Here is a 27082-nt window from a genome sequence, read left to right on the forward strand (position 1 = left end):
CAAATCCTCCTCCAGAGTGGGAGGTGTCATTTTAAAGACTCATGGGATGCCCTTGCCTATTTGTCTAATGAAGGTTCCCGAGGTAGTCCAAAAGCAGCTCTTTCTGTGCAGGTGTTTGCATGTTTATAATTAGAAAAACTGATGTGAGAGTTCACAGAGGAGAGGACCCAAATGCAAATCACCAGAGATAATTTAAAAAATGAGCACGAGTGGTCAGTCAGGCAAAACAAACACGACACAAAGCAATACATTTAGAGAGGTGATGGCAGGAACAAGGACCCAGACCACCTGAGCGCACGCTAGAATATCCGAGCTACAAACGAGAAAATATGGGATTGCAAACTATGAGTAATGCTTGAGTGCAACAGAAATGAGGCAACTGAAGGGTGAGCAGCTAAAGGCTGGATCACATCCAGCGCTGCAGCAGTTTTTAGACTCCTCTGTGGAAGTTCACTTCTGACCACGTCCATGTGTGCAGCTGGAACTCCTCCCCTTTATCAAAGTGACCCGCTGACTTGATTTTCATTGGTGGAAGGAACCAAAAATGTTTGCTTTGTAGAAGTCTATAAAAGTGTATGGCAATTCAAGAGTTTGATCCTTGTGACACGGCATGAGAAAGTAATGCCAACTATGCCGTGTCATCTCAGTTCATTGTGGCACCAAATGGTGTTTTTTGTCCTCAGCAGACACAACACACAAAACCTCCAACAATAAAGAAGCAAAACCAGCTCCCAGGTGACCTGTTTAGTTGTTTTTTTATTTGTGGGAGACAATTTTAGAAGAAAATAAAAATAGGCTTAGTTGGAAGCCTCATCCCAGAGACAGAAACAGACAGCTTTGGAGTGAAGCTGCACACAGAAACAGATGCACCAAGTGATACTAATACACAGTGTCATGATAGGAAATCAGATAATAGCGTGCATTGTAATAAAAAAATAAAATATAGGAAATTCAAGATAAGAAACAAGCATCTGAGATGCAAAAATGCTTTTTTTAAAAAGCAAAAAGAATACAGATATTTGCTAAAGTACTGACAAGAACCCTGAAAATGAAAAAAGAATCAAGTGTAACTCACAATAAGGACACGAAGCATAAGATAAATTAAGATAAGGGGAAAGAAAATGACTTAAAATAATAAAGAAGAGAGGCTGAGATGGTAAGGAGATACAGGAAGCTATTTGAAGCATGGTTTCACTGAAACCGTCAGCCATAGCAACCAGGAAGCAACGTTTGCTGGTAACTATGTGTGTCACACTGACATATGCGCACACCTTATGAGAACACACAACCATGCACAGAGCACACAGATGGGATGAAAGACAAAACACACACACTTGGCTTCTAAAGACCTCCACACGAAAACATGCAGGCACGGTTAAACGGAGCGGACCCTCCCTGGACACAAGTGATAATTAAATTACACGTCTTAATGTGAGGTGTGGTGATGTCACTGGTGGCCTTTGTGGCATTTGCACGCAAGTGCTTTATGTCTGGTTATTGTGTGGAGGATATAATGCGTCAGAGCCTCGTTGAGATTCTGGTCTAAAGCTAAAAGACATATTTATTCAATTAATTTATTATCTTATCTCATTCCTGAGACAAAGTTACTGTCAAACCTCCGTTTTCTACAGTTTCTTCGTTTGCAGTCTCACCCTCATCATATACACGCTAAGTGAAACCGATAATGAGATGGCATCTCTTGTCTGTGTTTGTGCATTTTGCTAATACGCTACACGCTGAATGCGTTGCACAGAGCTGCATATTAACTAAAAGCGAGACGAGAGTATAGATTTTGTTTTGGTGCTGAGGCTAAAGGTTTCGTGTCGCTCCCCGTGAAGCATAATTTAAACCCGGCTAAACTGAGAGAGGAGCGAGATCGATGCGGCCCCCCGCGGGGAGCCTTGAAGAATCAGAGCCCACAGGTCGATGCCGGGGCGTGACATGCGCCGGCAGCCGCAGCCGGTGGTGGTGGCAGCAAGCTGAGCAGCATCTTTTTCTTCTTTTATTCTTTCAGTATGTGGCCTGGCAGCAGTACTAGGAAGAGAGGCTTGTCTCATAAATAATACCTTAACAGGGAAAGCATCTAATATTTGCTTTAATAAGAACTGCTCATATTTAAATGCACTCACTTGACTTACGCCGCGATTACATTTGCGCAGTCAAAAAAGGGCCTCCATTAAATATCTTCCACTAGCCTAATACAATATTTATAAAGGTAAAAATAAAACGAGTCATTTCCTGACCTAAATTATGCATTAAAACTTCTTAGTGCAAAAGTTAGTAATATTCCAAAACTGCTACTTAATGAAGACACAAAGTCCTGGCCTCCACCGCAGTATAAATAACGATATAAGTGCTGAAAAATAATACGAGTTTCTCTCCCCATTCTTAGTTAACGATATATCTGCCAAAAATATTTAAGGCTGTGGGATGAAATGTCTCCAAGTTTAGAGGGTAATGTTCTTTTTAAAGGTACAAGCAGTTGTCTTTTGACGTTCTTTAATAGAATAAAAGAACTGGACTTCCAACAAGTTGATGCCTTCCCATAAACTTGGAATTAGTCTGTTAAAAATACTCAGTGCTGGTTTGTGGAATTCACAGTTATTGATGCTGTTTTGTGTATGTGGTTAGAGATCAGCCCATGCATTGTATGACAAAGGAAGAGAGGAGAAGTCATAGCTCTTTGCATGTCATTAAGGCAAATTTTTATTTGTGTCTGCACTTTCAGACTCAAATAATCAAGGCTCAAGGGTCCCTTCACCAAAGAAAAGAGATAACACGACCTGGATAAAATGTCATCGTCTGTCTCCTCATCTCAAGGTTCATCTCCTGAGCTGGAGTTTGGGCTCTAACACATGAAAACATACATAAACATGCTTATTCATTCCTGATATTGTTGCAGGTAGTTACTGTCATTGAGCAGGCTAAAGAGCAGCAGTTATAACAGTTAGAAGCTAACTTTATGTCGGCTACGCTTGAGTTACACTTGAGCGTCCAAAAATCACACTTTCCCTCCGATAAACAGTTTGATGGCATTTTCACATCATATGAGAGTTTATTCACAAAGCGTTCAAGTTCAACAATGTTGCCTTTACTTCAAAGACAGTTTCACTAACACCAGGAAGTGCATACTGACACAAACGTTCAGGAAATATCCTCAACAACTCACCTCAGTGTGGCTGTCATCAGTTACAAATAAACATGGACACCAGCAGACTGACAGCTTACACTCACTACAGACGAACGGCGGCCACAGTTTTTTGTCCTACGGCGGCCACCGTAGCTAGGATTATGCACCTGATTTGGTAGGGGTAAAGAAACTGAACTGTCTGCAGTCTACTGACTCTATCTGGTGATGAGATTTTATGCACCGTACCATCATCGTTCCTGGGACGTCGTCTTTCAAGGAAATGTAAATGCGACTTTTAAGAACAACAAATGGAATATATTGAGCCATTTGTCTGACTCTGGACTGCTGTGCATTGATCGAATGGCTGTTTAGATTATGGTAACGAATTTCTTCTAATTAGTTTTGCAAAGCATTACGTTCAAGAGCCTCAAAGTTTTCTCCATACATCAGTGTCTCTGTTGCATCACTCAGGCCGACACAGAGTGGGATAAAATATTTACTCGTCTCTACTTTTCTCTTTTCAGTTCTCTCATGCTTTGCTGTTGGTCCAACCAATTACTCATTCATGCCAGTGATCATTTCCCCAGCCCTCCACCATCTAATCCCTAATGACAACACTGCCAGTTTATCTCCTACTAACACTAAACCCTCCTCGGCTCCTAAAATGTGGCTTACTCTTTAACAAAAACTGAAACATTTAGAAAAGATTTCTTTTCAGAATAGCTAATCAAGCTACATAACACCAGATTATAGTAACATATCCATTCTTTCAATATTCTTACTACTTAATATATTTGCGAAAGTAAAACATGGAAATATTATAATACCTTTTTGGTCTCAAAGGAAGACGCGTTGTGTTTTAACTGTGGATGCAAAATATTCATGCTGAGGAATATTTTCTCACAGATAAAGTGTGTGCATGCATGTTTGTGCACGTGTATGCGTGTGTGCATATCCATCTGTGAGTCTTTTGCCAATAAGCAGGGGGTGCAGCGCTCAGCTACAGGGAGGCGAGTGAATATTTGGCTCATCATTTGGGATTGGATGGTTTTATGTCACTTGCAACAGCAAAGGATTAATAGGTGTACTCGCCCGTTCCATGCACTGCTCCTCTAACCAAGTGAGACCAATAATGCATTGCAACCAAGGAAAACATGTAAAGAGACATTTTATACATCTAAATATACAGAAGTGTATATATATGTGTGTGTATTACCTGATGACTTTGCTTCTTATACCTGCTCCCCTTTATCTCTGATTTCCAGCAACTTCTAAGAAAATGTCTGAGTGAATTTGTTAAATTCGACTCTCTGCTGCGTTCTGTTTGTAAGATGAACCATTGAGCTTATCTCAAGTTATTTGGTAGAAACTGCTGGCTGTGATTTTATGTTGGCAGTTTGTAAAAGCTGCAGTACCTAACCTTTACAAATTAGCACTTGTGATTTCTAAAACCAAAAAAATAAGATGTTATTTGCGAGTTGGACGTCGATTCTCAGTGTGATTGACGGCAACAGAAACTTGTTCACGCAGTCTTAATTTTGTCCGTCACCATCTTGGATGGTTAGCATCAGAAGTAACAGATAATAAAATAGTAGAATTGCTGAGCCAAACTGAAACAATTTGATAATTCGATCTTAACCCCCTTCTACAAGCACCGGCCTTCACCTTCCGGACCAGAGGCTACACAGATGTCTTACTTACAGTCTTACGGCCCCGTGCAATAGTCTTCATATACTCCCATATTCTCTGTAGGGGTGCATGCATAGATGCATCGCACCATATTTCCTTCTCCGCAAAACTGAACAGCAGTTCTAGCGGAGATAAAGTATTTGCTGTTGCTTTATTCTTTTTGTGGTAGTTTCCATCATAAGCACCAAACTCTGTCAAGTTTGTGACTTTTTGGTAGCTTGTAATTTTCTCCCATGGGCGAAAATGGGTGGAAATGGACAGGCTAAGCTTCATTTATATATAATACATCTTTAAAAAGCCTCCCCTTCACCTGCACATGTGTCAGGGTAAAAGCCAGAAAAGTGCATGCCCTGCAGACACAGTCAGAAGATGGGGAATTGTCTCAAGATGTGGGACAGGGAGACAAAAAAGAGGGACATTATGTTGCCCTAGTTTCGCGTGATTCGTTTATGGGATTTATGTGTTGTGCTCAAAATGCAGTTGAAGCAGCTGACTGACAGATGACAATTCAAAGTGCCTTTGTTTGGCTTGATAATGATGGTGGGGAGACTGACGAGATTACCCAAATTACAGACATCTGTCTCTGGGCTTTAATCACTGTTTGAAACCACTGTCAGTTTTCATTTAAATGCCTTTTCGATTCATTAGTATATCCAGCAACAAACAGCTCTGGCTGGTCTGTTCATAGATATTTTTTCACAGAATAATTTTTACAGAGAGAAGCGTATTCGGCAAAAAAAGCAGCAGGTATTTCAAAGCAAACAATGGCCGACCACACGGAGCCACGAGTCAAGTGCTTTTGAACCCTCTTGTTGCCATGCAGTTTCACATGCTGTTTCATAGAGGCACTTTGAATGGCCTAACAAAGTGGGCACCGGTGCAAAAAACAGATTTTGTATTCAGCTGCGGGTGTTTATGCTCGCCGAACGCAATTTGATACACGCGGTCTCGAGTGTCAAGCTAAACATCGGCCGGCGGGGCTGGCTTTTTCAAACATGTTGATTCCAGTTTGTGTGCTGGAGTCGTCGCTGTGGTCCTTAGCGGTTCATGCATTGTTGCGTGTAATCAGAACCTGTGTGGGTTCGGTCAGCACGTATGTGAGAAAGAAGCGACTGCCATATGAGAAGGGGAACCAATGAGTGTGATTCTTTTTGCGTGGTATTGCCAAAGGATTTGATTACTCTACTGCCGATGTCTTATTTGATCAAAAAAGACGTCAGCTGATGTTGCACATTATTTACCTCAGGCCGGGATAAGCTTGGGTTTTGTAGGTGAAGGCCTTAGCTGTTAGGGCTTTTTAAAGTTTGATGATGCATTCCTGCTGTTGCACAGATACAGATAAGAAATGTCTCACAGCAGGCTGAAGTGTGCTGATATTAAGTGTGCGCTCTTGTGTATTTTATTGTTCCAGATTAGACCTAAACCCTGGTTGGAGTTGGAGATAAAATAGGCAGCTGGCTCAGCTTTCAGGTTTTTTCCCAAAATTAATTCAAAATCATTTGCTTATATATAAAATGACGACAATAATTTGATAACTGGTAGTAGCAGCTGGTGTGATATCCCATGCACATATGTACCTTTAGGATCAAAGGTCATTCATGAAATGTGACCTGTGCGTGGTCCAGCAGACCTGAGGTTGGAGACGACCAGAGATGTGAAACGTGGCTCTGGATGCTTTGATTACCAGTGAGTAACTGCAGGATTATACTGTAAGTGTTTAGATTTTCATCAGCTGTGGTTTAAAGAAGACTTGCTGATCTGCCCTTTCCTTGATGACAGAATCAGGATTTCTCGCCTTCTAATTGGCTCGAGCCTCCTTTTGTTTCACCTTGTTTTAAACCTGGTGCAGGCAGCAGCTCTAAAAGAGCATCAGTGGCGATTATATGTGGCCGGCACGATTATTAAAACCAAGAACTGTTATCAAGTGATCGATGCAGAGTTTTTCATCTTCTGAAAGTATCCTCTTAAAGTCCGGGATGTGTGCATCTATGTGTGTGTATGTGTGTGTGCATGCTCCTCCTTAAGGAGATTGGTTCAATAATACCAGACTTGAGCTTTCATCGTGCATGAGTCATATCTAGTAGGATATTGAGTAGAGACTTGCAGAGAACAATAAACAAATCTATTTATCACAAGGGTAACCAAGATGATGACGACAGCATCGTCTGATCTGGAAGTTTCCACGAGCCCTGTCTGTTTCTGTGGTCACTCCTGGATTTGGTGCGTAAAGATAGACTGGAGATCCATCTTTGTTGCTGCCCCGTTTTATTGTTGCAACCCTGTTTCTTAAATATTGCACGCTTACATAATATAAACAGGATTCTCAGTTGCACAATGATCACAATGCACCAACACTTTTGAATTAACTGAATCAGCACTGCAGGAGGATGGTCGGGGTGGGTTTAGCAGAGTGCAGTTTTACAGAAATGCTAACATCTTGCCTGCATTCTTTCCCTAACCTTCCCCAAGTGTTGGCACTCGCAGCACAAACAGTCTGGACATAACAAATTATTGTAAATGTATGTGTGCTGATCTAAAAGTGAGTCCAGTCTGCAAGCAGTTCCCTTCAAAACATACTGGAGTTGAAAATTACTCGGACACAGCGTGGCCTTCTCATTAGACTTGGTACTTTGTAGTCGTACCTACGCAGTGCAGTGTGTGTAGATCACTGCTGGAAATGCTGTGAACACTTTTAGCAGCAAGAAAATCACCTCTGTGTGCAGAGGGAGAGCCGCGATATGAAAATTGTGCTTAAAAAAATCTTTTAAAAATCCTCTGTGTTTATCCTCCGTAGAGTCTTTGCAGTCCTTAACAGGGAGCTAAACGACACATTTAAAGAGCGATCTGCTGCTCTAAATATACTGTAAACTAGCCCAAACCCGACACTTAATGAGGTTCTGTTTGTGCAGGTTGTCTCCTTGAAATGCGATGAGCAAGACGAGCGGTTTCTCTCTGGGGATTTTCACCGCCATCCGATCTCATTTTGCAATTCGTATCCAGCAGTAACTTAAGTGCGATCATTTTCGCCTACAGCAGGGTTAGTTAGCCTAAAACCGCCAAATAACTGAAATATTACTATTCCGATGGCAACGTAGCTTATGTGCAAGTTTAAAGCGAAGCTCTTACGCATGTTCTGTGCAGGTGAAGTGTGTGCAGAGCTCCTGTTTGAGAGATTTAGCGAACATTACCTCATTTATTCTCCTTGATCCGTGAACCTGAAGTGAATCATTGTTTTGAACCACTCTGTGGATCATCACTCCTACGGATTCGGTCGCCTGTAGACAGCTGGAGATGGACTGCATGAAAAGCAAAAAGCAAACGATAGAAGAAGTGACATATGTGGGGTTTGTTACTGAAGTTCAAGCTCTTTAATCCAAAACACAAAACCACCACGTCCTTAGCTTTAAATATTCTCACACACAGAGCAGCTTCTCAAACACAAGACTTCCAAGAAAAAAAGTCTACTACAATTAGACTGTAATTAATACGTTTCGTGTGTTTGAGAAATAGCTGCGATGTATGTGAAGGGTTTCCTTTGCAGCTTTCTAAATAATTAAGTTTGAGCACTGAGGGAGGTGAACTCCTTTGTGTCTGTGAATAGTATTTTATTGTGACAAGCACGGCTGCCTGTCACATGCGTGATGTGATATCATCGTCACTGAGGTAGCACGATCGTCAGATATCGACACAACAAAGCATGAAATATCACATGAAAACACACTCACCAGCGTTGAGCAAGTTTCTAGGAAGAAACAATCGATTACTCATTAAAGTAATGAAATCATGCAGAGGTAGTAAACAAAATTAGGTTTCCATTACGTTTCCACAAGCGACCTGCGTACAGAAGAGTAGAGAAAAAACTAGGTGAAGCAGTTCACCTCACAAAGCTTTAAACAATAGTTTGTACAGATGTTATTTTGTTACTAAATGTTACTTTACAGCAGGGATCCAACTCCAGGCCTCGAGGGCTGGAGTCCTGCAGGTTTTAGATCTCACCCTGTGTCAACACACCTGAATCACATGATTAGTTCATTACCAGGCCTCTGGAGAACTTCAAGACTTGTTGAGGAGGTCATTTAGCCATTTAAATCAGCTGTGCTGGATCAAGGACACATCTAAAACCTGCAGGACACCGACCCTCGAGGCCTGGAGTTGGACACCCCTGCTTTACAGAGTGAAAAAGCGTAACTTGGGATTGATAGTGTTGGTAAAAGTTAACATGTTTTTGGGGGTAATTACTTTGGACCACAAAGGTTCCTCATCAGCGAAAGGGAGATGGCCAAAAGGTGCTCTGATTAAGGTCTGGTGATAGGGAACACACCAGGGTGAACTCACCCTCATGTTCAGAAAACCAGTTTGAAATGATTTGAGGTTTCATACATGCAGTGTTATCCTGCTGGGAGCAGCCATTAGAAGATGGGAACACGGGAACAATCCTTAGGTATGATCAAAATGATGCTCATTGGGTAAAAATGGCAGACGGTGTGCCAAAAATCTATCCCCCACGCTATTACATCACCGGCAACAGCCTGAACCATTGCTGTTTACATCAAATTCTGACCCTACCATCCAAATGTCACGGCAGAGATCGAGACTCATCAGACCAGACGACGTTTTCCAATCTTGTAATGTCCAAATTCTATGTGAACTGTAGTCTCAGTTTCCTGTTCTTAGCTGACAGGAGCGGCACCCGGGGTGGTCTTCTGCTGAGAAATGCTTTCTGCATCTCTTGTTTGTAGCGAGTGGTTGAGTTACTGTTGCCTTCCCGTCAGCTCAAAGCAGTCTGTCCGTTCTCCTCTGAACTCTGGCATCAGTGACGTTTGTTCTCCCTGAAACTAGGATAGTTTCTCCTTTTCTGAAGAGATGGTTGCGTGGGAAAATCCCAGCAGATCACGCTCTGCTTGAAATTTCCGTCTAATGGAAAATCAGATGTTCGTGTTAATGAGCAGCTTAACAGATATACCTAATAAAGTGGCCAGAGTGTGTCGCTGAAAGCTCAAAAACAGCTCGCAGTGCTTTATAGTGAAGCTTTGCTGCGCTGTAGGTCTCTGAGCTCCTTTACTGACATTTATGCCCCGTGCTGCTTAAAATTCACACGTTTTCAGAGTGCGCTCGCTGGTTATCACGGCGTGAATGCAGTCTACGTCAAATACGTAATGGTGGTGTCACTGAGAGGACAACCACTCTGCCAACGGATTAGGTTAATCACAGGGGGAATGACTGCAGTGGCCTCTTTTCAGAGCAGGGAATTAGATTTATACAGAGAGCGAGGTGGGGGTGGGCGGGGGTTCAGAACGCTATGTTGTGGTAAGGCGAGCAGGGCGGACACCAGGGCGGAGCTTTAAATTCTCCCTCTATCTGGCAATCGAACGTGTCAGCTTGTAGACTGGAAGGATTCTTATCTCCTGTCTGACTGTATCTGCCTCTTTGCTTCTCTTGTCTTTTTGGATGGATGCTGCTGGAAGCTATAAGTGATGTGTCAGTAGATGAATGAAGCTTTCAGAGTGACCTCAGAGAGCCGTGTGGTGGTGGGGCGGGTTTGCGCCCCCCTCTGTTCACACGTCAAGGCGAGCTTTCCGTGAAAAATCAATACCTGCCTTACCTGTGACGTAGGTGAGGAGCAGTAATACTAAAGTCACGCTACGCTGCTAAAGTGTCGTCTCCACGTGAGGTACATTTGAAAGGTTACATGTGTTTAAAAGCGGGGTGCGCGGCGACTCTTAACCAGACGCAGTTGTTATCAAACAGACTAATCTGTGCTGCTCAGTGCTGTTTTATTACTTAATGCACTTGATTGGCGGATGTTGACCTTTTAACTCTATAAGCGACCAATTAAAGGACGACTGTTCAAAGCAGCGCATGTGCGATCGCACAGTATGTTAAGCTATATGATTATAACCTAATTAACAATTTACAGTACTGATAGTTTATCTTCCTGTTTCACAGTTTTAAGGTTTTCCACAGGTCTGAAAAAGAAATTCTTACAGGTGCATGAAATTCAATCCTGTTTTATTTATATAGCACCAAATCACAGCAGCAGTTGCCTCGAGGCCCTGCAACAATACAGAGAAAACCTCAACAATCAGATGACTCTCTGTGAGGAAGCACTTTGGTGACAGTGGGAAGGAAAAACTCTTTTAACAGGAAGAAACCTCCTGATGGACCAGGCTCAGGGAGGGGCGGGGCCATCTGCTGCGAACGGTTGGCGGCGAGAGAGGAAGGCAGGACAAATGCACGCCTTGGAAGAGAGCCATGAATAATACTGATTAAATACAAAGTGTTAACTTTATGTATTTTACGTAAGTAAGATAAAATAAGGGGATAAATGACCTTTATCCCACTGGGTTTTTTTCACTGTTTTAGAGTCTTGAATAAATACTTTAATACTCGATGCTGCTTGAAAAAAAGTGACACTCTGTTTTAATTCCTCAGTGAAATGGGTCAAATTTGGAATAAACACCAAGTGTGAATTTTTCTTAATGACCACCGTCCAAGAAATGTACCAACTCTCCCCGAGCTTGTTGCCCATGTTTGCAGACAGAGGAGAGAACTAGACCTCCACATCCTGTGGATCGCTCATGCTATGACGAGTCACAGGGAATTCACATGACAGAAATCAGAGTGCACTTTCCCCCACTTTTACTGAAACAGCGTACTCATTGAAGATGGTCGTAATATTGTCAGCGCACAAGACGTCTATTCTTGGACTTGGTGCAGAAATCTTGCGAGATAACATTTTATTCATTGCTCTGCAGATCAAAATTTTTTTCCCAACCCTGGAAATGACTCCTGCTTTTTTCTTCGTCCACCTTTGTCTTCATCTCAGTCCTGTTAAGTCCTGAGTTTCTTCATCTTTTCTCAGAGTTTATTTTTAAAGTGCTTTCAGGGATCGTGTCTGTTCTCTGATCCTGATTTAATACGATTGGGAGTGTTTGTATTAGCACGATAGCTTTCATGTCAAAGGTGATGCTGTGCCTGATACGTCTGTGAGTCTATTTGCAGCTTTTCTTTGTTGTTCCCAGAGATGAAAGACATTTTGTTAAAACTGTTTCTTTCTCTTTATTTCTACTTTTTTACAAGTTTCCTCATCTCCAAAGTGATATGGATTCAAAACATAAGGTGACGATTTGACAGGCTACTTTTTAAGCTGTCAAATGAGAGCCTGCTCAGTTTTAAATTATGGCTCTCTGCATTTGATGGGAAAAATGTGTTTTTGCATGGAACCTTTCCAAATTCCAAATGTGCACGATCTCTGCACCAATCTTCATTAACAGATTTCTGTAACGTGTATTGATTTCTCCCTTTGACATTCAGAACACACCTCATTCATAATTATGGCTGAAGGTTGACTATTAGTCACAGTATAGCCTGCTCAGAACCACAACGAGCGCTGTTTTTAAGTCAGTGTGAATTAATATTTTATGGAACCGTCTTCACAGGCTCTCCATAGGGCATCTGGTAGCACATGCCAAACCATGTAAAAATATGTTGCATGGCTTATCTAGAGCCGTAATGCGGATATCATACTGCCATCTCATGGATGTAAACGTGGCCACAGAAACCTGTTTCTGTGAAGCTAAATGGCGCCCTCTTGTGTTCAAAGAAGGTTCCTGCATGATGTTAGTTCTTTCTTTACCCACAGGAGGGGCCCAGAAAACGAAATCATCTGTTTTAATGTGTAATGAGAGTCACAGAACGGGTAAGAAAACAACTGGTATGCAGTTTATCAACAGGTTTTACAATACTGCTTGCTTCCTGATGTGCTATAATTAGACCTGTGGGTAAAGAATTAGTAGTATGTGTTGTGTTGCCAAGACTTTGGTATGATAATGAGACTCTGTTATGGCCTAATGGTTTTTTTTTCTGACTCATTTTAAAGGATTGACAAAGGAAACAAAGCAGAGCCGTAGCTTCTGAACACAATCCCTGTTTTTTTTTTTTGCCAAGAGACTGAGCTGGTCACTTGTGTTTTCACTACAGGAAGCATGCAAGCAAAGTCAGACATGCTGACTTGCTGGTGTTTATATGTTCAGTGTCTTCCACCAAAGCCCTGGATGTGGAAGTAAGTAGCAAACCTGATCAGAGGTGCTCAGAAGCACTTGTGAGTCATGCGCTTATGAATGATTTATTTATTTAATTTTTTTAAATTCGATTTTAGGTTCAGTGATAGTTGAGTTGAACAGCTGACGTCATAAGCTGAAGGCAGGGGAGTCTCTAATTTTAGAAGGATTTGACCGTGTGATGTCACTGAATTATGTAAGACCACATAAATAGGGTGAGTTTCTCTCTGAACGAGCAATATTCAGGTCTTTGAGTGAGCACCAATGTAAGACACTTATATCTCAGTTTTCTTATATGACTAAAAAAATAAAAAACATATACGATCCACTTACAGCGGCTTGTTTTCATGTCCGGCAGCTAACATTGACTCTGTGTGTTTTTCTCCCATAGTTACCTCCAGAGGAATGCTATTGCTTTTGTTGTGCAGGATACATGCAGCCCGCTGGCTATGCACATGTCCCGCTTCTTCCGTCTTTGTGTTTATTGAGAAGCGCTGGGGCGAGCTGCAGTGTGGGAACGTACCGTAGCACCAATTCAGTTTTGGTCTCTGTGATCCTGCTCCTCCCCTCGTGTGTTTTTCTAAGTGCCTCGATTATGTGTCATGGCTATGAATCATATTCAGCAAAATGACAAGCGAGCTTACGTGTCCCGTCATGACAGGGCTTATTAGAAACTCCTCCAGCTGTCATTCAGTGAGGGTTTCCTGTGGAGTTTCATAAGAAGAACCGAAACTCATAGTGTGTGTGTGTGTGTGTGTGTGTGTGTGTGTGTGTGTGTGTGTGTGTGTGTGTGTGTTGGGGGGTTTTCGTGAAACTTCGTAAACCATAACAAGAGACATATATTTAAAAAGTAGCATTTGTAGGTTTTTTCTTGTAATTTAAATTTTATTTAACCAGGAAGTCTCTTGAGATTAAAAGTTTCTTTTTCACTCGCCAAGAAGTCACACGATTATAAAGTTACAAAAATGGGAAACATCAAATGTAACCTGAATAAACGTTGAAATAAAAAAAGAGAAGGTCAGCCTTTGGGTAGCATGACATATCCATGCAGTTTTAGAAGCCTATATGAGAGCTTTTAACTCTCCCGGGGTGACAAATACATCCAGCTTTAATGCGCTCTGACCAATAGAAAGCCGTTTTATCAATTTTAGAAAAAAGTCGTGGGGAAGCCATCGAGAGGAGTGCAAATCACAGCAGTTCTTTGTAAGCGTTAAGATTGGACACAGATAAGCAGGGCGTTTACAGAGTCTGGCTTTGTAAAATACACCAGTGCTCCTTAGGCTTAACAAAGGCCAAGACACCAGATTATAGACATGTACGCCACAAAACATGATGTGAAATGTAAACCTGTGTTACACAGAGTCTACATAAACAAATGAGCTTTTTCTGCAGTTTCAAATGAAGCTCGGTGGCTAAAATCTAAGACTGATACCCCCAAAATGAAGCTAAGTCTTCACGTTTATTCCCTTTCTACAAAACACACACACAAAACCAGTACTCACCGTTCTTTCTGATGACTTTGCACATTTTGTACGTGCTGCTATCCATCGCAAGCCTGTCATCAGTTGTCATGAAATGAGGGCTAAGCGATCAGTATAGCGCACCGTGTCAACGGGCACTGTGGCCCCCTGCAATGATGCCAGATGCCCCCTCTTTCTCACACAGAGATGCGCTGACAGTTAAGGTGGACCAGGTTTCAAATAGTGAATCGAAGCTGAAAAGAGCTTAAATATGTTGCTTAAAAGTCTTTATAATGTAGCCGCACAAGATTTTAGGAATTTTAAAAGCATAGCTATACCTTACTCTATGACGCCATCACTGACTCGTCCTCATAGATGTTCTCCAGTGTTTATATACTGCTCGTAAATGCCAAAGAGACGTCGTTAAAGGGAAGTGTAATAATCTTTTATTGCACTGTGCGTTCAAAAATGTGCAGTCAGTTTACAAGATACCATAAAAATGAAAGAATATTGAACCAATAAAATCTTTAAGCCTAAAACTTTTACCCAAATATACAAACTTATTTCATATATTTTAAAATAAGTGAAACTAAAGCTCGAACCTTTGTGTACAGAGGGTTATTTCAGAGGCTTTTCAAGAAAAATTACATAAATCACAGTTTGTTTGTATGTAGTTATTTTTGAGTAGCTGGGTGTGTGTGCCCTCGTGCTTCTGGATGTTTTCTGTAGATACAAAAAGCTGGCAAAGGTTGTGAATAATTACTCCACTCCAGTTATTCCAGTCCACAACTTTGATGTTCCTCCTTACTCTGCTGGGCTGCACCGAAGGGAACAGAGCTCCATACACACACATGTTAAACACACAGCCGCTCAGATTCGCACACACACACACAGCATGGGGAGGAAGTATAGTCTGTGACGAGGAGAAGAGTCCGGCAGAGAGAGGGCAGTGACAGAGAGTCAGACAGTGATCAGGGGCTGAAAGAGTTCAGTGATGTGACGTGCAGGCTGCTGCTTATACTGTTGTGACATGAGATCAAGTGTGGCGAGAGGGTGACTGGAGACGTGCTTGCTGCTTGTCTTGTACCTCGGAGAGAGTGGCTGATGGATAATGTGCTGAGTAACTTTTGTTTTAACAGAAGCTTTATAGGAAACAGTCGTTTCGATGTACTGTCATATATCTATATAAAGGTTGGCTGGTTGTGTGTTGAAATGTGGTGAATGTGTGAGGAATGTCAGTTGTCAGTCTTTTCTAGTCGCATGCTTTTGTGACAAGGTGTGTGTGAGATTTGTTGTTGAATGCTGAGTGTCTGAGAGGTGTGTGTGCATGCTGCTTAGGTTTTAATAATGCTACAGTGTATGAGACATTTGTGCGCTTTGTGTGTGTGCGTGCTGAGTTTTTGAGGCTCTAACAGCAGGTTGTGCTTGTAGTTACATCTGTGATAGTATGCGTCAGATAGCGTGTGCATGAGTTCATGTGTGTGTCGGGGAAATGTACCGGCGTTCACCCTGTGCCAGAGGAAGGGTTCATTTTGACTTCAGTGAGGAAGTCATCAGGAAGCTCCACGCTACAAACCACGGCCACACTCACAGGTTAGACGGTACACATACGGCCACACGCAATTCATGTTGTCATGTTCTGTTTTCACTTAAAGAGTCTGTCCAGCTGTCAAACTAACTTTCCGATTTACTGTAACAAAGTCTCCTCTTGGGTGTTCACTCCTACTAATCTCTGAATGCCTCCCTTTGCTGTGTGTTTATCACTTTTCAGCACGAGCAGGCTCGCTTGCATTTTCTCATTCATTAGCCCCTCCCATGTGAGCACTCGTGTGTTTCTTATCATTACATTAATACTTAGCTTCGAAAGCGAATGCACTGTCACATGTTTGGGTGAAAAAAAAAAAAAAAAATTCGAACGGGCTGCGTGCTGTGTTTAAAGATAGTCGAGTATTTTGCCATGCAAATCAGTCTGGAAGTGTTGCAATGAATTTGTTTATTATCCAGACTTCTTTCTGGGCTTTTTTTAAGTCACGGTGTAAATATAGTCCAGTTTTGACTATCAGGCATAATAACAAGCAGCTGAGCCCGGGGACGTAACCAAAGAATGAAAAATAGATAAAAAAGTATTGTGACATTGAAGGGTCTGTAATCCTTGTATCCTAGAGCAACGCTGGTAAATTTGACTTTGTCTGCCCGTATCAGCGTTTGGTTCCAGCCCTTATCAACAGACCTATCTATATCACCAGTCATTCATGGCAAGTGGTAAATATCTGCTACTTTAGAACAGAAAGTGTTAAAGGAAGGTGATTTTGTATCAATTTACTTTCTTGCAGCATATTTGTTACAAAGTTTTCATTTGAGTCAAAATGTAACAAATATTTGAATATAGTACTTGCCCTACAAGTATTATATTTGTTTTGTAGAACATGTCTATAAGCTTAAATTGGGCGTAATGAAGGATGGCTGCATTAGTATTTGCTCTATAAATGTAATCATTTATCACAATGTTATTACTATGTTAGGAATTTGCTTTGATGACTTGGTAAACAGTAAAACCTTAAAGCATGTTATGTATTCATCAGTCATGCAGACTGTTTCAGGGAGAAACTACACCAGTGTGAAAACTAGGCTGGGTCTCGCCCCAAGAGGGCTGTCGGTATTTTGGCTTAGCAGGAGACTGATCAGGCTGCCGGGTGGGACTTTTTCAGTGTTTAGAGAGCGTGCAGATAAAAGAGAAACAACTAAATACAACCAAATTAGGCCTAGATGGCCTTAACGAATTAAGTAAAATATCCGGAATTACACTCGAGAAGTCATTTTCTCTTGTACGCATAAAAATAATCACAATCTGTTTATTTCTGTAGACTTTTAAGCAAAAATAGAAGGGGAAATGGGAAATGTAGTGTGTAATTGTGGATGTCTGGAGACGTTGGGCATCAACCTCTCGTTGGTTGGGTGGGTTCCACCTCTGTGACTGAGGGTTTCCTGTGGAAAGTACTGGACTACGGTGAAGAAAGGAGAAGTACACAAATGGTGCACTGTACTGAATCATTAGACAGGTAGACATGTGAGCACTGGGGAGTAATTGCCTTATGACTGCTTCCTCACATTGCTCTGTGTTGTGAGTGTATGTGCTTTTGTTAGTAGATCCTTGGATTACATAGTTACACGCATGCAGCTGCCCTGTGGTGGTGGGTGTGGATGAGTTAACCTATATACTGTATGTCCCAGGGACTGTGTGTAGCATAACCAGCTGGAGCAGAAGATGGGCTTAACCAAATATTTGGCCGGTGACCTGGATTTCTATGGCATAATAACAAAGAGCAAAGCTCCTTTTATCTATAACAGAATGTTTTCTTGGGTGCTGGATCCCCTTTTTAAAATTTTTTTTATTATTTTAAGCCTATACCGATACAGGCTGAAAATACATCAGACCATGGGAGTTTCAGTTTCAAGCTTTGACTGTTGTGGAACATGCTGTTTATGCAGTTACAATAAGATCTGACTTTTGAAACCACATTTAAGTTCTCAATGACAAAGCCTCATTTGTGTGACGGTGACAAAAGTCAAAGATGTGTGATTGAACCATTTACCCTCATCTTATATTTGTTGCGTGTTAAACAGCTGTTGGCATTTGAAGCCAGATTCCTTTTTTATTTTGCTGACCCATTTTTCTCTGCAGCAAAGGATTTTGAATTACAGTGTTTTGTGCTTGCTTGTCCATGGGTGGAGTGCAGCTCTGTGTTGTAGAGTTTGTGGTTTCCCAGAGTTTTATTTGCAGTGCACTTCACGACTCCCAAGTCTGCCGTGGTTAAGAACTTTGATTTCTGAGTGACTTGTAAAAGCTAAAATTTAGCCGCTGCTGCAATAAAGTTTGTTTGATGATGATGATGATGATAATGGTGACTAATGTCAGTTGAAGTAATCAAAGGGCTGATGACAATAAGGGCTGATGGCTGAGCAGATTAAGACGATGGTGTTGAGGTGTTTGCTTTGGTATGCGCCATTAGTCTGATCTGTAGTTAAAGAAATTTACTCTAACTGGCTACTTAATTTGTTACAACTAGTACAGGGTTGGATCATCTTTTGTCTTAATTCTTGCCGACATACATTCAAGACTATATCAAGTGGTTTCTAGAGATTTGTCAGCTGCACATCCCAAAGGTGCTCTATGGGATTGAGATCTGGTGACTGATGAGGCCATCTGAGAACAGGAAACTCACTGTCATGTTTAACAAACCATTTTGAGGTGACATGGTGCATTACAACAGCTAGAAGTAGTCATTAGAAAATGGGTACACTGTGGAGAAAGACAATTAATACACAGTTGGTACTCATAGGCCCAAAGTGTATGTGACGGCCACCAGCCTGAAACTTTGATACAAGGCAGGATGGAGCCACGCTTTCACGTTATGTACGCCAAATGTGAACCTATAGCATCCAGAAGTCGCCCGAAATCCAGACTCATCACACTAATCACACTTTCCAATGTTCCGTTGTACAGTTTTGGTGAGTCTGTCCAAACTGTAGCCTCGGTTTCCTGTTCCTATTTAAAGTCATTTGAATATTTTGAAACACTTCTTGTTACATTACTTTTGCGTTAATCTACATGGGCTGATATCTATCGTCGCACCAGTTAACAAAATTCATTTTAATCCACAATCCGCCCACACGCTGGCATAAATCCCTGTCCTAATAATGACACAGCCGAGGTCTATTTACATAAAATGCTGCAAGTCTGACTGCTCAGCGCTGTTTTTGTCACCTGCTAAAGATCGGCTTTGTCTGCTCGGCTGGCATCGGCACACAGTCAGCCTTGTTATCATTCTCGGTTCACTTGCTTTGTGTTATCTTGTTGCCTTTGCATACAGTCAACGTTGTGTTAGCAGTAGAGCAGGGGTGGCCAACTCCGGGCCTCGAGAGCCGGTGTCCTGCAGGTTTTAGATGTGTCCTTGATCCAACACAGCTGATTTAAATGGCTAAATGACCTCCTCAACATGTCTTGAAGTTCTCCAGAGGCCTGGTAATGAACGAATCATCTGATTCAGGTGTGTTGACCCAGGGTGAGATCTAAACCCTGCAGGACACCGGCCCTCGAGGCCTGGAGTTGGCCAAGCCTGCAGTAGAGGGTAGTCGTTTCTGGACTGGTTGCAGTTTGCACTTTACTATAAACCTCTTGTCCTTTGCTGCAGGAAAAATAAAACTATGAACATATCAGAAGGTTGGTGGTTTGAAATACCTCCAGCATCCTTGGGGAACATAGTTAAGCGTATAATCCCTTGATGCATCCGTCAGCATGTGAGTCTGTGTGTGATGGGTAAAAAGCACTTAAAGTGCATAGAATACAGCATTAATGTGTGTGTTAAACAAAATGTGGTTTATAACAAATGGATTCAGCCACAAACCATCCTCAGTGCAATTTGACAAACATAATGACAAATATTTGAATACCAGCTGAGATCTTATCACTAATCAACAACGACTTGTCTTTATTATATGACAGAAAGCATCTGCAAGTTATAACAAAATGAAAGGAATCATGAAAAACAAGCAGAATAAGTCATCAATTGAAGCCAAGATATTAACAAAAAATGCTAAAGAAAAATAACAAATGCATTTACACAAAACTTTCAGCACAACGTGGATGTAGCGTGAAGTGTTCGACTGCTCGGTAGGAGCAGAAAAACACTATATTAATACCAGGTCATTTACTATTATTTCTCTTTGTCTAGATTTTTAGTTTGTTATGTAAAAATAAATTTCTTTTTTAGTTCAGACGTGCCCTTTCTTCAGTGGGTCTCTGCTCTAAATAACATCACACTTCAGTTACACCACCTTTAGCTCATAATTCTTTATCATCACCGCCGTCATCACACCTTTGGCCTGCCTCACTGACACGAAGGCCAGCGTATATGGGTTGCAAAATGACTTGGAACGAGAGCATCTGCTCCACGACTCTGTACCTAAATGTGCATGTATAATGACTTGGTGCAAATCACGATTACGTTACTGACCTCGTTTCTAATAATAAATCCTGTTTCTAGTTGGATTCTAGTATCTAGTTTCATTGTTGCTTTTTTTTTTCTCTTTTTTTTTTTACAGTTTTTGATCACAGATAACAAAAAGCCACATGATACTTTTTAATTCTCATCGTGGTTTTATATAGATTTATTTTTCTTCCATAAAGTGGTTTCATAGCTATAATTCTGGATGTGCTTGTTTTTATTTGGGTGCTTTGCAGGATGGGAGACTAGATTCTTGATGTAATAAGGAGGGCTTTGACGAAATTTGACCTAAGTTAATTAATATAAATACTTTTGCTAATGCTTGTTTTGGGTCAGTGGGAAAAAATGCAATGTGGGCTGGTGCCAGCATAGTTTTACACAGAAGTGATATTAAAAAGCTCTATTTCTAGCTCCTAAAATGTAACTGTGCATCAGGGCTACAGGACACCACATGGGAATTTCAAGCACTGTGACTCCTGTGTTCCCTCCAAGAAGTTTGCAATGCCAGTAAAGATTGCTGATAATGAAGAAAACATGAATTACAATATACCTTACAATATAAAGCACAAGGTGCTTTATATTGTAAGGTAGACCCTACAATACTACATACAGAGAAAAACCCAACAATCATATGACCCCCTATGAGCAAGCACTGTGGCGACAGTGGGAAGGAAAAACTCCCTTTAAACAGGAAGAAATTTTAAATTGCTCTTTGAATGTTGTGCCAAATACTGACAGAGTATCATCTAACTGCTTCTTTTACTGAAAATGAGAAGTGTATACCTGTATATCGTAGGTGAAGGTGGCATATCAATAAAAGTCTAAGGGGCTCGGAAAGAAAAGCATCTGGACTAATTTAGGTTTCTTGAAGACGTTTCATCCGAGAAGCTTCTTCAGTTCTAAGAGCAACTGGTGGAGAGTCCCAGATTTAAGCCCTGTGGGAGTGTCCCCCCAAGATGGTCATGGACCCCCTGTTGATCCTCTACCTAATCACATGAGCCAAGATGTGAAAACGGGTGTGGGTCACAATCAGCCAAGGTTTCAGGTGACTCCATTGTGAAACCTAGCCCTACCTTATCATGTGATTTACTGAGGTAATAGGGGGTCCATGACCTCTGGGGGACACCCCCATAGGGCTTAAAATCTGGGACTCTCCACCAGTTGCTCTTAGAACTGAAGAAGCTTCTCAGATGAAACGTCTTCAAGAAACCTAAAGAAGTCCAGATGCTTTTCTTTCCAGACTCCTTAGACTACAATGACCTGGATGACTGAGAACCTTCACAGACATATCAATAAAACTTTAGCTGAGTGTCGAGTTCGCTCTTTGGCGGTCATGAGATAATGACCTTGCATAGTTTGTTTTCATGATCTCCAGATTGTTAAAGGCGAACACTTTGTGCCTGAGGATTTGTATAAGCTTATGGGTTGGGAACTGTCTGCTTTAGCATGTCCTGGCTAGCTCGGGTAATTAACCTATTTTTAGGTTTTTCTGCTGCAGATTCATGTAAGGAAATTTGTCTGAGATGGCTGGAACATAAAACTTAGCTGCTATTTTTGCTTGCTCTGATGGGATCATTCAATCAGCCCACCAGTTCTTCTGGGGTATTGCAAAACTCTGGCATATTACCCTGAGCCAGCTGGTTAGACAGAAAGGATTTTTTAGGATATGCTGCCTGGCCCACGCTTCTCTCCCCTCCTGCAGTCACAAACGTTTGCAAGGAGTGGAGAGATTTTTTTTTTTTCCTTTTTTCAAGCTGACGACTGTTAACATTAGTAGTGCTGGTAATTTAATAACATAACGAAAGCCTTTTTCAGTGTGACTTGAAGAAAAATTATTTAAGCCGTTGCCAACGGTGTTGCCATAGCATGACTGTTTTCACAGCCCAACAAACACATGGTCACCGGTTTCCCCTTACCATAACACACAGGAAGGAAGTGATCACATTAACATATAAGAATGCTTTTTTTCCTTTCTGTCACACACTCTGGCTCTCTGTTATTTGCTACTTTTGTATTTATAACAGAAAATTTCATGTACAGATTAAAGTGAAAAAGAAATTAGACTGAAATCTGTGATCCTTGTTTCAATACTACTTTAATTATTATGCATGAACTTTTAGTTTTGATCCAAACATTTACTGTAAATCCCAAAATTGATGCAAACTGGGCCTTGTTCGGAATCTTTTCTCCTGAGACTAATTGTGGTTTCTTTGTGGTTTTATTATAAATAATCTCTCTGTTCTGTCTTGAGATTGACACCCAAGTAACAAGTAAGTGCTAAACAACAATGTGAAAACAGGGTGGGATCGATGAGGCATTATAATCCAAAACTTTATAGTCGGTTTCAGCTCTTTGTTCCATTCTAGCCTGCAGCATTAATGTTTTAATTCAACCTTATTCACCTTTACAGCAGCAGCAGCAGCAGGGTGCTCATGAAAAAAATGCTGCGCTTCACCTGCCCACCACCATGGGCATGTTGGAACATGCATAACTCTAACTGTGACCGACAGTGTTGCTGAAAGTGTAAATGAGAAGCTGCTGTGATAGTGAGTGTGCTACAACAACTCAACAAGTGAAACGTCTCGTTACATGCTTCTCACCTGGTAGAAAGTTTCTATCCAGCTATTCAGCAGTTTCATTACTAGTTTTGATTATTAAATCGCTGGTACAAATAGAGTATTACACTTGAAACTTTGACTCATATCAGAGTTACAGACCTGAAAAACTTTGCCGAATTAGCAATACTTGGTTTGGGGAGAGCTACGAAGTACAGCTGTCTGTTCACGGCAAAGAAGTTGTGCCTGTGTGTGTCAGCCGGGTGCTTCAGCTTCCTCTTCCAGTCCAGAGACATCCATGTTGTTAACTGGTGAGCCTAAACTGTCTGTAGGTGTGCATCTCTCTAGATCAGGCTTGGCCAACTCCAGGTCTCGAGGGCCGGTGTCCTGCAGGTTTTAGATCTCACCCTGGGTCAACACACCTGAATCAAATGATTAGCTCATTACTGGGCCTCTGGAGAACTTCAGGACATGTTGAGGAGGTCATTTAGCCATTTAAATCTTCTGTGATGTATCAAGGACACATCTAAAACCTGCAGCACACCGGCCCTCGAGGGGTGGAGTTGGACACCACTGCTCTAGATGAACTTGGCTACAACCGAAGAACCAGGCGCATGTCATGTTCCATTAATACGTGAATTGACGTGAGCTCTAATTGCAAGCTGGACTGTTTTAGATCTTTGGATGTGGATTGGTTTCTGTCAGTCCCCATGTGCCTTACCTCACCAGACAGGATACTGAGCAGTCCAGCTCTACCAGTAAATGCGAGTCAATCAAATAGTGAGTGTCTCTACTGTCAACCTGAAACAACACCATTGTTTCACAGCTGGGAAGTGGAGTCATTTCCTTGGAAAAAGACTTACAATATTTCTCACAAATATTCCATTCGTCCTCACTATCTCCACTTTGTTTTGCTTCTGTTTACCACAGGGACTTGTTGTGACAACTGAATTTCAAATAAACACGTTCCATTTAAAGCGTTGGAGGGGTTTAGCTTCTCATGCTAAATTTGGGCCGAAACGCAACAAGCTGTATTTACTGCATGTCCCTGGTAATCATTGATGTGGTTTACATAAAGTGGGCTTTGTTTGCTGCTCTAGTGAGACTTTATTTATATTTTGTTCAAATAAATTAATGGTTTGATTTCCCAGGATAGTCCTAAATCCAGTGGTAATGTTTTTTATTTCTATTTTTTTGACTAAATGAAATGGCTAATTTGAGATATTATTCATATTGAGAGTTATGCATATTATTTGAATGAGCTGTGATGTGATGTGTTAGGATCAGTTCCAAGATAATCTGCTTTTGAATTTGAAGTTATTTCGGTGTTTGTCTTCACTCTGTTTGATTGGAAAATTGCAGTCATTATTGCGACCATGTTTTATTTGGACATTTTTTTGTGTCTGGCTGCAGGAAGATTAGCATCAGAGGTCAAGGACGATCCAACAAAATGAACCCACGATTACGTAAACATTGAGGAAATTTCTCTGCTTCTGTTATTATGTCAGCTTAGTCCATCACTCAGTCAGTCTGCTCATCACCCAGACAGATGCAGCTACATTATGGGAAAGGAATGTCGTCTTTATAGTAAATTACTTGGGGGTCAACAGGGCCACTTCCTGATTGTGGTATTAAAGCAATACACCCTGAAACTTGAACGACTTACCCAGTATCTTAAACATCACAATTAGTGGGAAAACCTATTTCCAGGGAACTGCTATTAGTCTGTGCCACCACCACAGTTCCCTGAAAGTTTACAGATAACATATCTAAGCACAGTTGTGCGTCATGGAACCTGGTGACACTTTGATTCATTTAGTTTCTGTTCACACATTGTCAGATTCAAAGACATGCTACTTTGCCTCTTTACCTTGAAAGATCATTATTAAAATGACAGGACTGTGGCTGTCCTTGCTCTCATCATGCTTAACCCACAGGCCTGCCTCTGGTTGATAGAGTAAGGACTGAAACGTGCTAATGTCGACCTTTCTCTATACATAAACTTCAAAGACAAACATGGGTGAATGATATGAGAGTGGATTCCCAGACCAGTTCACTAATCCATTAAATCACCAGGATGCCCCATTCAGTAGGAAATCGTCTTTGTTCCCAAGGTCTCCCTTTGTGTTGTTTTTGAGGATAAATGATTGGATATCCCTTCTTTGTCCTGTTAACAAGACCGGTGGAAAACAGCCATAAGAAAAATGGCGTTATTTTTCTTCGCTCGGTAATTACTTGAGACAACGATCACAGAGAAGTTACAGACAGACCCCCAGAAAATAGTGGAAAATCTTGAACCATTCACCACAACATTGAGTTGATTGGTGGCTCTGTTGTGCAGGGCAAGGGCATTTTGTTGGCATGGGTCTACTTCCTCTAGATGAAAGATCACTGCAGTTCAGTTTGAGAAATACGGGGAGCAAAGGAGAGTTGGGATTTGGATCTGTCATTAACTATCATTCTGATTAGTTTTGTAATAATAGGTAATTTAATATATTATCTAGGTTTAAAATGTTTTATATATGAGATTTCAAACTGCTACACAGCAGCAAAACAGCTATGTGGTATGTACAGATAGTGGGCTATCCTTAGCATTAGCTGAAATTGAAGTTGCGCTATATCCTACTGTGTACTGCTGCTACATGTGCAGCAGTTAATTTCGTGTCAAGCTGTTGGCAGCCACCACATGAAAGAACAGATTAAACATGACCTTTGCACAAAGAGAACAAACTTTCACTTTATTTTTAAACATGTTAGTTAGCCTGCTAGCTAGTTAGCCTGCTAGCTTGACCACTTGATAGCTTGAAGTAGTTGACTTTCTAGACTGAAGAAATAAATAACAAGTTCTCACTAAGCTAACATTACCTACATAACTCCATAAACATAATAGCGAAGGTGGAAAACCTTTTCCTTCCACTATCACCTCACTTGACATATACTTCACATTCACCAAGGATAACTTCACTCCACTACTTATCTTGTGTATTCAGTGGCTGCTTTCTTTGTTTTATCCTCCTTGTGTAGATAACACTAAGGAAACAGGCTTTCAGCATTTCCATTCTGCAAGTGAAGTTGCACAAAGAGTGTAAAGAGATACACATTAAGCTATTAGCTGGAGCTTCAAAAGGTTACCTACATGTAGTAACTTTAACTTGGAATATATTTAACTTGGAGGAACTTATAAGTTCACTCTTAAGTTTTTCCAAGTTAAATATATATAGCATTCCCTGTATGGTCGTGTGGGTTGAAATAAGTGCTACCTAGGGACAAGAAAGCTATAAACACTCAGACAGCCACAACAGAGTCATTAGATTGTTTTTGATAATATGCAGTTTTTATGAGAAAATAAGGCTGAATGTTGGCATATGAAGGTCAGTTCAGGTTAGAATTGCTTTGTAGTCCGAATTAACTGACTGATTGGTTGCTGAAAATTATTATTCTTTTCAGTTCTAGGCCATGTATTCAGTGCGCATCGTGTCATATTTCAAATAGCAAACCAGTGGCAAATCTGCAGGGGGGCACGGGGGGGACTGCCCCCCTCCTGCTGTAGAGCCTTGCCCCCACCAGCTGCCCCCCTCCCAATCTTTATGTCCTTAAAATACTTTTCACCTGTGCAAGATTGCTTTTGTTTGGCCTGTGAGTACTGCAGGGTGTGAAAAAAAAATCTTATCTTTGTTTTCTTAGAAGAGATAATGATACAATAAATAGTTTTAAAGTGTTTTTGTCGATATGTTATTGACTCCATTTACATATAGAGCATTTAAACATACTTCACTGAAGAGGTATGTGCCACCCTGCATGGACCTCTTGCCACTCCTTTGAAGCTTTGGGCAACATGTTGGCGTCACTGGACAAAATCCACAATAACCTTTCAGCACATTTTTAATCAAATAACCCGGGAGAGATCTACACTCCTGCACCTTCAGGCTTTAGAAATAAAGTTTTTGGGGATTCAGCTTGAGCCAATCACAGGTGTTTGACAGAGAAAGGCTTTCAGTTCAGGATGTACTGCAATCCACAGTGTTGGAAAGAGCTTTCATCCTGGAAAGCGGCCATAGACATTGGAAGCACCACTGCACTTTGGCCAGTTTGGGGGGTTAAATAGAAAGAAAAGAGCTGCAGGACGTGGTTTTTGTAAATTTAAATCACATTCTGGTGATTTTATTTAACTGACTAATTTCCC

General features: G+C 41.2%; 1 protein-coding gene across 4 annotated transcripts in view; it reads left to right on the top strand.

Annotated features, from left to right (window-relative positions):
- The window catches only part of pde4ba (phosphodiesterase 4B, cAMP-specific a), a 203619-nt gene that overhangs the window by 113669 nt on the left and 62868 nt on the right, over positions 1-27082 (top strand). Inside the window, exon 1 of one of the 4 annotated variants that reach the window (XM_063460671.1) lies at positions 15267-15932. The exons of the other annotated variants lie outside the window; for them this stretch is intronic. Within the exon in view, the coding sequence (XP_063316741.1) occupies positions 15832-15932 (101 nt within the window). The 5' untranslated portion in view covers positions 15267-15831. Of the gene's footprint in view, positions 1-15266; positions 15933-27082 lie in introns of those variants that run through there. 4 annotated transcript variants of the gene reach the window in all.

This window comes from Pelmatolapia mariae, linkage group LG17, assembly GCF_036321145.2.
Source record: "Pelmatolapia mariae isolate MD_Pm_ZW linkage group LG17, Pm_UMD_F_2, whole genome shotgun sequence".
Lineage (NCBI taxonomy): Eukaryota > Metazoa > Chordata > Actinopteri > Cichliformes > Cichlidae > Pelmatolapia > Pelmatolapia mariae.